Here is a 15,167-nt window from a genome sequence, read left to right as displayed (position 1 = left end):
AGACTTGCTGAGTTGCTGGTTACGCCGCAGGATCAGCGCAAATCTGCAGATGTTATTTGCTCTGTTGAACTGCTAAAACAAGTAACCCCGCACACCAGAAGCTTTGCAGGCCAGGCATGCCAATTAGGCTTCATATTTACAATGCATTTTCTTATTTATCACAAGGTGTAAGATTACTAACATTATCATTGTATATGGCTTCATCTCCTTCCTAAACCACGTTGCTACAATGCCTTTGAAGTGGGGCGTTATTTTACTAAAACGTTACAAAATGTAATGTCAACTAGAACCCTCCATCATTGAAAAAAAAGAAAGATATAATCCAAGGCTCTTCTGGATATGTTATTTACCTCTGAAATTAATATGCCTGGATTCTTCAGGTGGAACCTTTGTGGCTGGAAAGCAGATATGGCCTGTAGCACATCTTACAACTCTTTGAAGAGCACATTTTCTTATACAAGTCTGTTCAGGATTGTTATGCTGCTAAAATTAAGCACCTAATAAAGTGTCAAGGAAAAATGATTTGTGGATCCCAATATAGCAAACAATACACTTATCTTCAAATAGAAACTCTTCCCTTTATTTCTAATACACATATATGCATAAATGCAGGGCTACAGGTAATAGAATATTAAAGCTTATCTATACAAATAAGTTTACCTCTATACATCAGGAAGGAAAAAAAAAACCAAAACAGAGTTTAAGGGATAAGTCACCTTAAATACTTTTGTGGTGTTAAAGATCTTGTTACCTGATAACATTACAGGTAACACCTAAGAGAAAACATGTTGCCAGTTTTGGGACGGACAGTTTAGTTATTCATGCGTCATTAGTTAACTGTTCCTTAGTACCTTCAGATACTTGTTAATCTTCCCTTTTGCCTGTGCGAATTTTAGCAGCAGATCAAGGACAAAGATTTTTTAAAGTGAAGAATTGTAGCTTAATGCCACAGAAATCAACAGTCAAATCCAAAGCATGATGTTTGAAAACACTTTTAACTTCTTATTTTTTACTGATTATATTTATACATGGCACTGTCTTTTTAACACCATGACTGCATGGTGCTTTTAAAATGCAATATTTTAGGTATCATAGAATTTATGTAAATCATACATAACTTACATAATTTTTACAAGCAGCAGTAAATTTGTTAAAGAAGAAAATATTTTAATTGCGCGAACATTAAAGAAATTATTGCAAGATATATTTTCATTCAATAATGAACTACCCTTTAAGGAAAGCTGAATAGCTTTCAAATTCTTTTTCAAAATTATCTCACTTTCATGCAAAAACAAAAAAAAAGAGCAGAATTTTTCACCCCCCCAAAAAACCCCTCTTTTGAATAGAAACTGGTAAAATATATTCATATGTAACTTCATTTGTTGAAGAATCTCATACAGTAATTTCTTGTTAGTTCTACTTTGCAATGATATGTCAGAAAGCAGAAGGCGGACAGAGAAGAAATTGCTGTTTGAATAGGTATCACACAAATTTTCCCAGAAAGCAGAAGTAGTCTGTACAATTACAAGAACGTCTATGAGGTACACCACAGGTGTACTAGGTTTCATTCACAGAATTCAAAATATTGCAAAGAAGAAAGCCAAGGTGGGCTGTAATTTCTTCACTGAAACATAAAAAAGTTTTCTTGATGTTCTCAGAACGAGCTCTGAATGCCCAGTCAGACTCCCATGTAACAGAAATAATTGTGCATTCATAAGCACTGGCACACAAACTTTCATATCAGCAAGTGAGGAGAAAATTATGGCAGTCTAGGAAAAAAAGCTTATGAAGACATTCTGGGCAAATAATTAGCTCTGGGAGCGAGAATAGAGATTAGAGCAGGCCTTGAGGCTCAGGACACTAAACCTCTATTGCAGGCTAACACTGATTCGATTCATGAATATGGCCAGTGTTTTTATTTCTTTATTCCTCGCTTTCTGTGGTCTGTATGCAAATATCTCTATTACAGAGGCATGCTAAGAAGCTGAAAAAGCTAACTAAGTACAGATTTTACATTGAAAGGTAATATATTACTAAAAATTACTCTTTTCAAGCCTACTTCAAAGGCTTGTTAAAGGAAACTGTCTGCAGAGTGGGATTACAGAAGGACTGTACTATATATGACTGCAACATTTCTATATAGCGCTTATGTTGCTTTTACTATTTGAGTAGCGCCTATTCCTGGACTAGTGTTGTAGACACCCAGGTCATCTTTATGAGTGATGTGCAACTTCCAAGGGAAGAAATGCTTCTCAGAGGGCCTTCTCCTGCTCTGAGACACCATGAGTTCAACATCTTGATCGGAGAGCAGCCGGATCAGATCACCGTCAAGGTCCCGGTAATTCAAAACAATGTCATCTCGGTCAAACTCCCGCCTGGCAGAAAAGAAATGGGTTGATCCCCAGAAGTCAAGGCACGCCTGGGAGGCGCTGCGTAATTAACAATAAGCTGACAATCTAATTCATTCTGCTAAAAGCCACACAAAGCCTCGGGTATCTTGCCATTCTTGATACAGCTAGTACTAGAAATCATACAGCCACATTCATACTGTATTGTGTTTAACCTAAGAAAACTGTGAGAACCAAGAACCATGTCCAGTAACACCACATGCGTGGCACAATGCATCTGTGAGTTTGATAAAATTCCCATACATAAGAGTTGACTGTAGTTACTACCCACTTTTGCCTACTTATGGTTGCTTTTTTTTGCGGGGAGGCCAGGTTAAGGAATGGAAGAATATTATTCTTCCATTAGGTGTTCTATTACTAACAGGTGTTCTATTACTAACATCTGATGTTCAACACTAGATTAACACTATTTTAACAGGTGTTAGAAGGCGGTGTCCTGCCTCCTGAAGAAGTATATTCAACAAAAGATCCTTGCATGGGGACATGGCTCTGATCTCAGAACAAGAAATGGAAGCTTCTACCCAGCATAACTGAGTTAGAAGCGTGTAGTATTCCATATTTACTGACAATTCCAAGGCAGACTAGTGTCTACACAGATGGCTCTAGGCCAACTCAAAATACAACTTCTTCAGGACACTTGAAAAATACTTCACACCCAAAACACAGTGATGACCAAGCAGCATGGGGAAAATCCAGGACCGGAAGGAGCTTTACAAATGTTTAAATGATACTAAACACACTACTAACTGCTTGCATTTACCTCATCAATTCCATGAGATCTTTGAATGATGGAATGCTGCTCAGATCCTCTTCCACTGAGATATCCCTGTAACAAGAACAAATTTAATCACTGTATACCATGAAAAGAAAATTGTCATCATTTCTTCAGCAGTAAACTGGAAGGCTATTTTCTTATTACCTGACAGTGCTCATAGTCTCATCATGGTAATAACAGCGAACTTTATTAACTGTGTCTTCCTGCTGTGGTAAATCTTTTATGATCTTCACAAAAGCACATGGGAAAATCCCAGTGGCATCATCAACTGTTCCCTGGAATAATAGGAAGTGTTAGAATGAAGAAAACCCTGCCATTTTGGCCACATGCAATAAGTTCTGGAAATCAACTAATTTCCATGGAAACAACAGTAAGAATTTTTCTGCTGCAATCAAGAAAACAAAGGCTATGGAAGTGACCTGATGGCATCCCTACAAAAAGATTATACAATCGTGTATTCAAATTCAAAGCGGGGGAGTGAAACTGTGTGTAAAAAATGAGAGTCAGATGGTTACCAAGGAAGGCTGTGGTGTTTGAGCAAGCAGAGATATCATATCAGCAAACACACAGTATGTTCTCCTCATCCTTTTTCAGAACATTGCTGCATTGCCCAAGTTCTCTCTAATCAGGCTGACGTGTTGTGGTATGAAGCATGAAGTATATAGCAACTCCCCGAGGCAAGAAACCAATTAATCGCTGAAATGGAGTTTCCATCTCCTTTCTGTGGCCTTTTTGTGTTCTAATCACTTCCAAAGAACTTAAAAACATTCCAGCAGAAGCACATGAAAATGAAAACTGAAGTCTAGAAGGCAGAAAATTGGTAAGCTAAAATCCATCAAGGAAGGAAACAATTTCAAATTTGGAGTAAAGGATTTATTCTTGACAGTTAGACCTGATTATGATACAATTTCTCCTTGAAAGGAGGAGACAGGTCCCAAGGACTAGGAGAGCCCTTTCTACTCATATATTTCAAGGCATGCTGATGATTCAGTACCACTATAGCACTCTTACCTCCAACCAGTCTTTGTTTACTTTGCTAAGTAAATAGATCAAGTCTCCCTTTTTGAAGCTGAGTTCCAGTTTATTGGTTCCAGAAAAATCAAACAGTGCCTATGGAAAGTAATAACACCAAAATTATTAATTCACAGAATTACAAAAGTGAATCTTTCTTTCTGTCCTGTTCTTAGGGTGAGAGCATAAAGCAGCACAACAGTATGTACTTTGTCAACACAGATGTATTTCTGGGGAAAGGTCATGTATATATCCATAGTCTGCAGTTCTCACAATTTCTTCTCCTACTTAGCACACACAAAAATGCTTTGGAAAAGTGGTTAAAGCACTAGGATAAACACAGCTCTGAGTGCTACATGCTAGAATTCTTAAAGTGCAGGACACAGAGCACAGGAGAAATAAAGAAGTTGAAAATGCTTAAAAGCAAGTAAGTCAACGGAGCTGAAGACAATTGACAACTTGAAAACTTGAAATCCTGAGAACTGAATATATATTTTTTTTGTTGTTGTTGCACTTTAAAAGCTTTCTTATTTGCTGCAAAACATCACAAAGAGCCTTTAAAAATTTGCAGAAGTGGTGTGTCCTAATTTAAGTGTAACTAACTGTTGTTTTTACATCTAGCTTTCAGGCCTGTATACTGAACTGAGAGATTTGGGGAAGTCTGGGAAACTGACATCTGGTTAAAATGGAACTCAGATGCCCACTTCAGGGAAAAAAAATAAGAAAAAGAAAAAGGAGGTAAGCAGATACTACCACCCTAACAAGCTGTCCTTGAATAATTAAAGAGGCCAAGTTAACAAAAATGCACAGTTTCCCCATCACACTTAGAGAACATGGTAGCCATTTAAATGCTCTTGGAGGAGTAAAAATGAAAAAAGTGTTCTTTATTCTGTGTTGTCATGGTTCTTTTGGTCTTGGTAATACCAAGAGGTCTCCTAATAAAGAAAAAAGACAATGGCTACTGTTGTGCTAGTAGCTAACATGTCTACTCAATAGCTCATTCAAAAGACTTTTTTCATCTATTGAAAAGTTTTAGTAGGTATATTCAATATTAATAAATATTAATAGATAAAACCCAAGAGATATGACTGATCCAAGACCTGCCATACTCACTGTAAAAAAACAAACCAACAAACCTCAAAACACTTGCATGGGTTTTCTTTTTTTGCTCTTACATGGCAAAGTCATAGAATCATAGAATGGTGGAGTCTGGAATGGACCTCCAAAGGTCATCTAGTCCGACCTCGCCGCAGTCAGCAGGGACACCCCCAACTAGACCAGGTTGCCCAGGGCCTCGTCGAGCCTCACCTTGAATATCTCCAGGGATGGGGCCTCAACCACCTCCCTGGGCAACCTGTTCCAGTGCTCCACCACCCTCATAGTAAAGAACTTTTTCCTAATATCCAATCTAAATCTGCCCTTTCCCAATTTAAAGCCATTGCCCCTTGTCCTGTCACTGCAGGCCTTTGTAAACAGAATGTCCCCAGCCTTCCTGTAGGGCCCCCTCAGGTACTGGAAGGCCGCTAAGTCATGTGTTCTGGGAAGCAAGACCATACTCAGACAAGTGCTGGTTACAAAGCAGTTCCGTGCACTTAATACCAAGACAGTATACAGCAAAAGAGAAGGCACTTTTCAGTAAAACACTTATGTTACAGAAAATACTAAGTTTTGCCTCAACTGCAAAGCTTCTAAACTTCTGCTGAAGTCAATGAGACTGAAGTTTGTGCTTCTTTTAAATTTAATTTATGGGTATCACTATGTAAATGTGGACCATTTGGCAGTAAGCTGTCTTTCAATTTTGAGCCTCCTGTCATTCTGACTTCACAATGGACCTTCTTATTACTCAAGTTAGGAGGAACAGAGCACTTCTTTCCATCCTTTGTTTCATTCCCTGTTGTTAAAATCAATTGCTTTCCTGTGTCGATTTCACTTTCCCTTCTTTCCCCAAGCTCTAATTGGAAAAGGCAACTTGATCAATGAGGTACCAAAGTAAAACAGAGTTTAATCTCCCATCCTATGACAGATTGTGCAGAGTACTCACCTCAGCCCGTGGAGCTGCCGTGCGGTCAGAAGTAGGCACTTGAGGTGAAATGCTTTTACTGCAAAGAAAGGAGACAACAGAGAGTTAAATCTGTCTTTCTAGTCATCAAAAATGCTACACGATCGGTAGTACCATGCCTGCATTTTCATTGTTTAAGAGGCAGGCATGTCACAGATCACTGGAGAAACTGCATGAGAATCTGTGCACAGCACTGAGGTAAATAAATATGGATGCAACCACATTGCCCCAGTTCTCTGTGTTTCAGTGCAGAGCAGCAGCAATCTGGTGGTGTCTGTTGCTAAGAACAGATGGAATTCTCAATGCAGTCTGTATCCTGGACCTCTCTTCCACAGCATTGCTCAGCCCCCCTACTCTGCCTTCTGGGCATCCCTGTTTCTAGCATTTATGGCATTCAGTTCAAACTCTGCCATCATACACACATGCAGTTTTCGCACTGTTTGAGGTAAGTGAAAAGGAAGCGGGTCCATCTTTGCTATGTTGAAAGGAAAATTAATTTGTCTGAAGGGTAATGAAGTATGACGTCTGCTTAGCAGTTCTCCAAAGGGGTGTCAATGCTGCTATGTAGGACAGGCCCCTGTTTAGACAAAGGACAGGAACAAATTAAGTATTCAGTTTCATTTAGTGTCTGAACCAGATCTCACTGATTTCAGTGCCAAAACTCACATTGCCTTCAGTGGTGCAAGCCTATGTCTTTAAGCTTGGTCTGTATATCCTGCATGTTATAATAGGTATTACCGTTAAAGAATTATCAGCAAATAGAGCTGAGCAGCATGTTTTTAAAAGCAAGCTATATTCCCAATTTAGAGTTTTTCCTTTAATGCAAGTACCACATCCCCTTTAAAAATTTGAGATTACCAAGAACAGGAAATACCCTGCATTCACCCTACCACAAAGATACTCATATTAGGACTTCATGGATACATTTAGGAAACACAGTGGTGATCCTCATTGCTCTCCTCCCCAAAAATTGGACAGCATCTCTTACATCAAGCAATACTGAAAAAACATGTCAATCACTTACACTCGGCGTGTCCGTGGGCGAAGCCGTCTCAGTCTGTGAGGCACCTGTTCACCATCAAAGGTTGAGTGGTAGAAGAACAGCCGGACCTCCTCATCCATCAACACCCAAACGGGTAGGCAGAGTAGGTTCTGTGCCAACAGCAAGTGGGAAGCAGAGTGTAACAGTGGGAGAGACCAATTCTCTATTTATTTACATGTAACAAATGTGCCTCTCTGACCTACAGGATCATGAAGGATATTCATTACTGCCAGAAATCTCCCTCCTTTCCCTTCTCGCTCAGCAGGACACAGCTGAACAGCTGACAGTTTCTCCTGTTTACTCCTGGAGTTGGCCAATGTATTGCTTCACTCTTTTTGTGCCTGATTTACTGCAGAAGGAGTAAATTGCTCTTTGTGTTTCCCTTCAGAACATGAATGACTGTGGAAAGAGGGCAATCTTAAGTACTGGAAGTCTTGGCCAGGGCTTCAGACTTCTACTGATTTAAAGTCAGGTCTTCGGTTAACCTGCACACAAAGAATTGCTCTCCTCAATGTTACTGGCTGTGTCTTCTACTGTAGAGCAGGTACACCCAGAAGCTCACCTCACTCTCCTAGTCCTTTAGGTGCACATACAAACTCCATGTTCATGCAATCCCTGGAGTTTCACCATTTCCTTATGCATCTTGGTGTTTTGTTTTTTTTTGTAAGGATATCTATCTATATATTAAGGCAGGTAGTGAGGCTTTGCGAACTGCGTACTGCAGTGGATCCTGCAGTCTGAACAATCTGGGGAATAGGACCACGGGTTGTCTCACAGTGCAGACACTGTGTCTTCAGGAAAAATAACACAGAGAGAAGCAGATATCCAGGACTACAAAGTACTGTCTCTCTTAACTGATTTCAAGCTGTAAGAATCCGCAGTGCTCAGTGCAATCTCTACCTTAAAACAAAGTTTTACCTTCATGTAGACATTTAGGATAGGAATCCTGTTCTCAGCAATTTCCTTTTTGGCCCCAACAAAAACTTTTCCTGGAAAATATAAAACCCGTTGCAGATAGTGAAGAAAAAAAATGGAGATTGTCAGACAAATGAAGCAATCAGGAGACAGTAGGATCTCCAAGAAAATACATATTTTCTGTAGGATTTTAGGTTTCTAAATGAACTCCACAAGTGGAGGGACTGCCAATGGAACTTGACCTCTGCAGCATCCACAGCTGGGAACTAGTTCTTTGTCACAACTACTTCCCTACAATGTCCTGTTTAGGACAGCGTGGGGCAGAGGATGCTGCTGATTATGCACAGATTTGGTACTGACAGCTCACCTGGCAATACAGGGAGTGTGCAGGTGAAAGGGCTATTTTTGCTCTCTGGCCCATATCTCTCCTCTAGTTTGGTGTGCAGGGCATAGAACTGACGATAGCGTCGGAAAATCAGGTATCTACCACCACCTTTAAGCTTAACTTCAATGACAAACATCTGAAACAGAGAAGGGGGATTCAGGCTGATGTCCACCTTTATAAATACTTACCAAATGAAAGTGAGACATACAATAGGAATGTAAGATCAGTGCCCTGGTAGTGGGAATATTGGTTTAGGGGCAGAATGGAAAGCAAGACTTCAGTTAAGCATCTGCAGACTCAGATACTAGAAAATAACAAGTTCGCACCAGAAGTCCAGTAGATGTGTGGGTCCAGCTTTCTTGTGAATCCTGTCCCTGTGGCTACTTTCTGTTACGCAAACTTATAAGGAAACCTGAAATGACTGGATGCTGCTCTATGCTTAGACTCCTTCCCACAGTGACAAACAAAACACATTAGGGAGGTAAATACCAATATTTTACACTCTGATTCTTTGGACACCTAAATCTATAGACAGACATCTAAATAAATTGATTTTCAGAGTTGGAGGTATTCATGCTTCTTTTTGTCTGTAAGGTACACAATTTCAGAAATTATGGTCTGACCTCCTCCAACTACTATCTTATTTCTTATCTTTTGCCATAAGTGTTTTTTTCTAAAGAACCCCATGACTTCCATGCACTGACCTCTGAATCACATTGCAGCCAGTTTCTTCAGAAAACATAAAGACAGAGCAACCAAGCATCACTATATTCCAGAGTAAAACCCACGTACTGCAGTGGGAAGGTTTTATGAGCAATGTCTCCAGCAAAAGCAGCACGCCCTGCAGAAGTCAGACTGAGCTGATTTTATCCAAAACCCCTCTTCAGAAAATCTCATAGTGCTTTTCCCTACTGTTCCCTTCTTGTGTGCTCTTTCATTCTACTATTTCCTTCCTTTCTGCTCTTTCATGACTTATTAATATGCTACCTTCTGTGGAGATGGAAGCATCCTAACTTGGCAGTACCACGCAATAATGAAGACAAGACCCTGCCCTTCTACCCTCTTTGAATTCCTTTTCCACCATCTTGACGAAAGGTACCACACTCTAATGGGAAATAAATCAGAATAAAAGTAAGAATTCAGAAAACAAACAATGTTAGAGGATACTTGTCACATTTCACCCAGACAAATTTTTAGACAAAATCTGTGATAGACTAACCTCCATTCTAGAAAAAAAAAGCAGCACTGAGAAGTTCTCTGCACAGAACTGTTCATACCAAAAAGCAACTACAACAGATTAACTGCATTTTGCTTCCCACAACCAAACCAGTCACAGATGAGGGCGTAATAAAGACAGGACAAATCTCCCTTCTTACATAATAATTAGAAAAGCCTTTCTTCTCTTCAATATCTGCAATATTAGCTGAAACAGGTACATCATCTGGAAGCTGGTCAAAATCACTGTGAAGCAAGAACAAAAGATTTAGGTTACTCATACTGACGTTAGCCTTTGGAGGTCTCTATGCCATACAGAACAAAATTAGTCAGGCAACATCACATTATATAGTGTCAAAACCAAGAATTTAGAAACTCATGGTGTTGTTATTTTCCTCTGGAGATCTGATCTTGAGATGTCAAGTTTCTGTAAGTTCAGCACAAGCCAGTGACCATTGTGAAGATCCATCAAGCCTGAAAAACATTTCTATTTTTCCTAGGCTTGTTAGAGAGCAGGACTACAAAAGAAACACTTGAGCTGATAAGTTTTTCCTGAGAAACGTGATCAGCTGTGGATGCATTCTTAATCCTTCCTGCAGCACCTAGTAGACTCACAATAATTCTGCAGCAGTAACCTTTATTCTAAGGAGATCACTGTATACCATGATTTATGCTGTTATTATTACTGCGTTACTGTAGGGAATAGGAAACAGTTCTGTTGTGCTAGGTGCTCTGGAAACTGACAGGCCAGAGCTAATTCCTAAAAACCTTACGCTGTATGTGTAAGATGCACACAATGTACCTTATACATATAAGACAGAAGGACAAACATGAACAGGGGAAAAAAAAAAAAAGCAAAGAAACAGAGTTCTTTATGTTCTACTAGTTCTATTATGTTCTACATCACAACTAGTGGTGCCTGCACCAGCAGTCAAAATGTTGTCAAAATGTATAAATATCACAGTAAAGCAGACTCCTTAAAGAGAATTTAAAAAAAGAACGAGTAGCCTAGCAAATATTTACAGGGAGATCTCCCAGTCACAGCAGATAAACCTGAAGCAAGCACAAAGCTAATTGTTTGAAAATGACAAAAATGTGTGAAGGAACACATGATAGTGGGCAAGGTTAGAATAAGCTTTACAGATCCCAGAAAGTATTGGATTTGAAGCAAGAGAGAAGGAAGGATCCCTGCAGGAACACCTAAAGAGCAGCCATATGACCATACTCTCATGTTTCTTGTCTGTATTATCCACACAGCAAAACAGCACAGATTGGCAGGTGCTTTTTCCTCTGGGACCTTCTCCTTGGTACAACATCTTTGACAAACAGAAGACAAATTCACCTTTGCTTCAATCTTACAACTCAATGTTGTTCAAGTGGTATTCATAGTAACACTTCAATAAAAAGAATCAATGAGGAAAAAAGGATAATAAATGAGGTAGAGAGACTTTAAAAAGGATCATCTAAGAAATGCCAAGCAGACGTGATGTTAAATATTCTGATAATAGAAAACACACGGCAGTTGGCTCAGTTTATTCTGCTAGGAGAATACCCCAAGCAGGGGCTTCCACAATGTGTAGCCATCTGGAAGGCTGAAGGAATGATGCAGAGTCTTGCAATAGCTTGCTGTACAGGGAGAATGACATGAATCAGCACCACCCACAACACCCTAAATACTACCACTTACTGTGAAGAGGGATGTGGTTATGGAGATCAAGAGATATAATTAGTCATATCACAAACGCCAGTAAAAGGGAAACTGTTTGCAGCTAGAAAGAGGACAATGACCTGCTATTGTCCTAGGTGGTGAATTTTTCCCAGGCAAAGAAAGAAAGTCCACTCCAACTTAAGAAATAGCATGCTCCAGGATGGAGCAGCCCAATAGTTTGGACACTACAATAATAACAAGTGTTTTAGAATCATTAAAGAAGCCTGCATTCAAATTAAATGAACAGATCATAGCAGTTACATGGAGGCTTGTGGGGAGGCGGAAGGAGGGAGAGACACACTACCTCTTTTCTCGCAGCTGTCGGGGAAGAGACATGCTTTTCAGCCTCTTAAATCCAGATGGCTAAGCTTTATTCCTCCACTTCTTGGGCAGTTCCTGGTTGAATAGGATGAACACGGTCAAAGCAATTCTCCCTGCGTGAATCAAGACTCCTTTGCAAGGCCTCAGAGATCTTTATTTTAGTGTTTCAGTGTCAGACGATTTCTTCTGTACCTCCCCACCCCCATGAGATTGAGGAAGTACTAGAGAAAAAACAGTCATAAAGAAAGACTGTTTTGTGATGTCTGTGATGTATTGAAACTGCAACCATTGAGAAACCAAAAGTCCAACAAAAAGCAGAAACTATGAGCTACATATTCCGTTGTCCACCTCTTCAACAAAACGTCTGCTTCTGTGGAAAACCAGTATGAGTGGGCTCAACAAATTCTGGTTTGCCCAAGCTAAAATGGCCCCAAATACATCTCTACACTAATGCTTGTAAACTATGACAAATACTTCTGATTCATTCTTGAGGCTCTGTGATTCCCAATAAACTTAATTTCCATGGACTAAGAGCCAGGAGGTGGAGCTAAAGAATAAATTTTCAACTGGGAGCAGAAAGTATGGTCAGGAAATTCAACCTTGTCAAACATTTGGGTACCAGGTTATCAGGCACAGGAGATTCAGAAACGAGCTTTGAAGGATGGATCAATGCAAGTAAGACATGAGCCCTTGAAAGAGTGGAGAAGTTTTCAGCTTCATGTGTTCAAAACAATCCACATTTGCCACCTACACAGACAGGGTAATGTCTCGAAGAGAACCCTGACTGGCCTGCCTTGTACACAAAGGGTAGTGATATAGGATTTGTATAACATCACTTGCAGTCTTTCAAGAGAAAAATAAAAGGAATAAAGTGAGGAGGAAACCATTATTTCCTAACACTGCAGACAAGTTGCAGCATAGCTTATCTGCCTTAGTTAAAAGCTGTCAGGGACAGTATCTCTGCCTCCCCATTGTAGCCTTTGACTCTCTTCCATTTTCATAGTCAATACATATTTGGTTCCTTCTCCTCCTTCTGCTGTCAAGCACAAAAATTCTCATCTGAATGGAGCAAAAGTCAACCACCATCCTTCAAAATAAAAATCCATTTACAACTGTAATCATCAGCCTTGAGAGTATACTGCATTTCATTGCACTTTAATGAAGTAAATTCTTCACCCATCTCTTTCCTGTGGATAACTGAAGGTATCATTATAGAATTTGAAAGGGGATATAGTGTCTGTTGGTCAGAAGGGACCAGAAGAAGCCACAAAATTCTGAACTGTATTTTCTGAGTGATCTGCTAGTCTGTGCTGCCCACACAGACTTAGCAGAGTAGTTTTAAGTGGTGATGTTGGATATAAGTATTTCCCCAGACCTTCACACCCTGCTGTGTTCCATTTTCTTGATTAGGCCTGCTTAAATGCACAGACCTCATGCAATCTAAAGTCAGGCTCGTTATTCTCTTTCCTTTGCCTTGAGTAAGAGAGACAATAATCAGGTTTTCTGACTGCAATCCTCTTGCTTTCTCCTGACATTCAGAAGGAAATAGGAACAGATCACCTTGACCAGAGCTCTTAATCACAGGATCAATATATATGAACTCATGAAAATTCAGCAGGGTCCTCCTGACACATGCAGAAAAGATTGTGTAAAGTGCAAGAACTGCACAAACTGTAACAGATGTGAAAGAGAAAGGCTGGAGGGGTGCTTTTAAGGTAACTCTTTATATTTAATGCATATCATAGTTTTGTCAACAAAATCATGAAAAGGATATTCTAGTCTTTTCAAATCTCTTGCAAGATAATCTAGATACAATGCAGGAACATCTTTCAAGAGACAGAGGATATGACACAATGCAAAAATACTTGCTCATTGTTTACCTGGAGCCATGGCTTTTCAAGAACAAGTTGACAGACAATCTCACAGCTGAATTGCCTCTGCAGCTGCTTTGCTGTAAGCTAAGTAAAACAAATTGAGAGCAGCTCTTCAATTCCACTACTCTCTACTACAGATTATAGACAGTAATAATACTACAGACTATCCTAAACCTGCTAAGAAAGTTTATGATTCTACAATGTTTTCTTGTTCTAGACTAAACTAAAACAAAGGTCTTTTCTGATGAAATGGCAGATTTCTACCTCAGAAGAGTGGACAGCTGATTGGTTAGAGGGCTTACATAGGCAGTGACAAACTAAGATGTGAAACGCTGCTTTGCCATGTTCTTCTGTGCCAAATCAGTGCCTCAACTACCAGGTGTTTTGTCTCAATTTCTACTATTGTGTTACTGTAGCAGAAATGGCAATTTCTACTATTTGGGCTGAGGAAATGGACTGGATCTAGTAAAACCCATATTTTCTTTCTGCTCATAAAATTACTTTATTATTGATGAATTAAATAAAGGTCCATTACAAAGTGGATACCACAATGACAGTACCCAGTCAAAAGGTATTTTCCTAGTGTCTGCACTAGGAAAATATCCAGTTTCATCAGCTGACATGGTCAGCTCTCAGTTTTGAGAAAACCCACCCATACACCATGGTCATCATGGCACTATGCATTGACCCTTATCCATATGCAAGAGAAAGTAGGCATCCAGGCAGAAGAAATACTAACAAATTAATTAAAGGGGGCTACTAAGAAAATACTCAGATGACTTAATCATGACCATATGCTGACACCATTACATACCTTTTCACAGTCCCACATCTACTATATTATTTTGACCTTGTATGCCTGCGAGCTGTGAAATTGTGGCCTTCTGTCTAATGCACATGCTGTTAGAAAATACTTGTACAAGGATACATAGCACCTTGGAAATCTGAGAGCCTAACACCAAACATCCAGAGCAAGCATGGAATTTCAATGGAAAATGGCAATGTTGTCCCTGGAGGTGTTGAAGGCCAGGTTGGATAGGGCTTTGAGTAACCTGGTCTAGGGGAAGGTGTCCCTGCCAATGGCAAGAAGGGTGGAACTAGATGATCTTTAAGAACCCTTCCAACCAAAACCAGTCTATAATTCTATGGAATCACTAAAGATAGTGAACCACTAATAAAGGGTATATCAAAGGAACAGAGCAAAAATACTCAATTTTTTTATCAATTCTGATGACAGCACCACATATGTCTAGTAGGGCAGCAACTACTCTATCATTCTGGCCTTCAGTACTCTTTTGAAGGCCAGACCCTTAGAAGGCTGTTGGTCCAACAGTAACAAGACTCTCTTTCTTTGGTATATGCTTTCAGGACAGATGAAAATAAATCCATTAAAAAAAAAAAAAAGTTGTTAAAGTTGTTCCTATATTTCTGAACTTCTTGAAAAAACAGAGAGG

The 15,167-nt window shown here is 39.6% G+C and overlaps 1 protein-coding gene across 5 annotated transcripts in view; it reads right to left on the bottom strand.

Moving 5' to 3' along the window:
- Nucleotides 1-576: 576 nt before the first annotated feature.
- The window catches only part of NCF4 (neutrophil cytosolic factor 4), a 53,450-nt gene continuing 38,859 nt past the window's right edge, over nucleotides 577-15,167 (bottom strand). For 3 of the 5 annotated variants that reach the window (XM_014963849.1, XM_014963850.1, XM_014963851.1), the window contains 9 exons: nucleotides 9,972-10,056; nucleotides 8,578-8,731; nucleotides 8,214-8,284; nucleotides 7,278-7,405; nucleotides 6,236-6,293; nucleotides 4,195-4,293; nucleotides 3,328-3,458; nucleotides 3,169-3,234; nucleotides 577-2,375 (listed from right to left, as the gene is read on the bottom strand). In XM_014963849.1, the coding sequence (XP_014819335.1) occupies nucleotides 2,147-2,375; nucleotides 3,169-3,234; nucleotides 3,328-3,458; nucleotides 4,195-4,293; nucleotides 6,236-6,293; nucleotides 7,278-7,405; nucleotides 8,214-8,284; nucleotides 8,578-8,731 (936 nt within the window). In that variant the 5' untranslated portion in view covers nucleotides 9,972-10,056 and the 3' untranslated portion in view covers nucleotides 577-2,146. Of the gene's footprint in view, nucleotides 2,376-3,168; nucleotides 3,235-3,327; nucleotides 3,459-4,194; nucleotides 4,294-6,235; nucleotides 6,294-7,277; nucleotides 7,406-8,213; nucleotides 8,285-8,577; nucleotides 8,732-9,971; nucleotides 10,272-11,822; nucleotides 11,915-15,167 lie in introns of those variants that run through there. The other 2 variants (XM_014963848.1, XM_014963847.1) reach the window with 2 other exon arrangements.

The sequence above is a fragment of the Calidris pugnax genome, unplaced genomic scaffold (assembly GCF_001431845.1).
Source record: "Calidris pugnax isolate Ruff unplaced genomic scaffold, ASM143184v1 scaffold44, whole genome shotgun sequence".
Taxonomy (NCBI): Eukaryota; Metazoa; Chordata; class Aves; order Charadriiformes; family Scolopacidae; genus Calidris; species Calidris pugnax.
The sequence above is the reverse complement of the archived record's forward strand: the minus strand, read 5'-3'. Positions and strand labels throughout refer to the sequence as shown.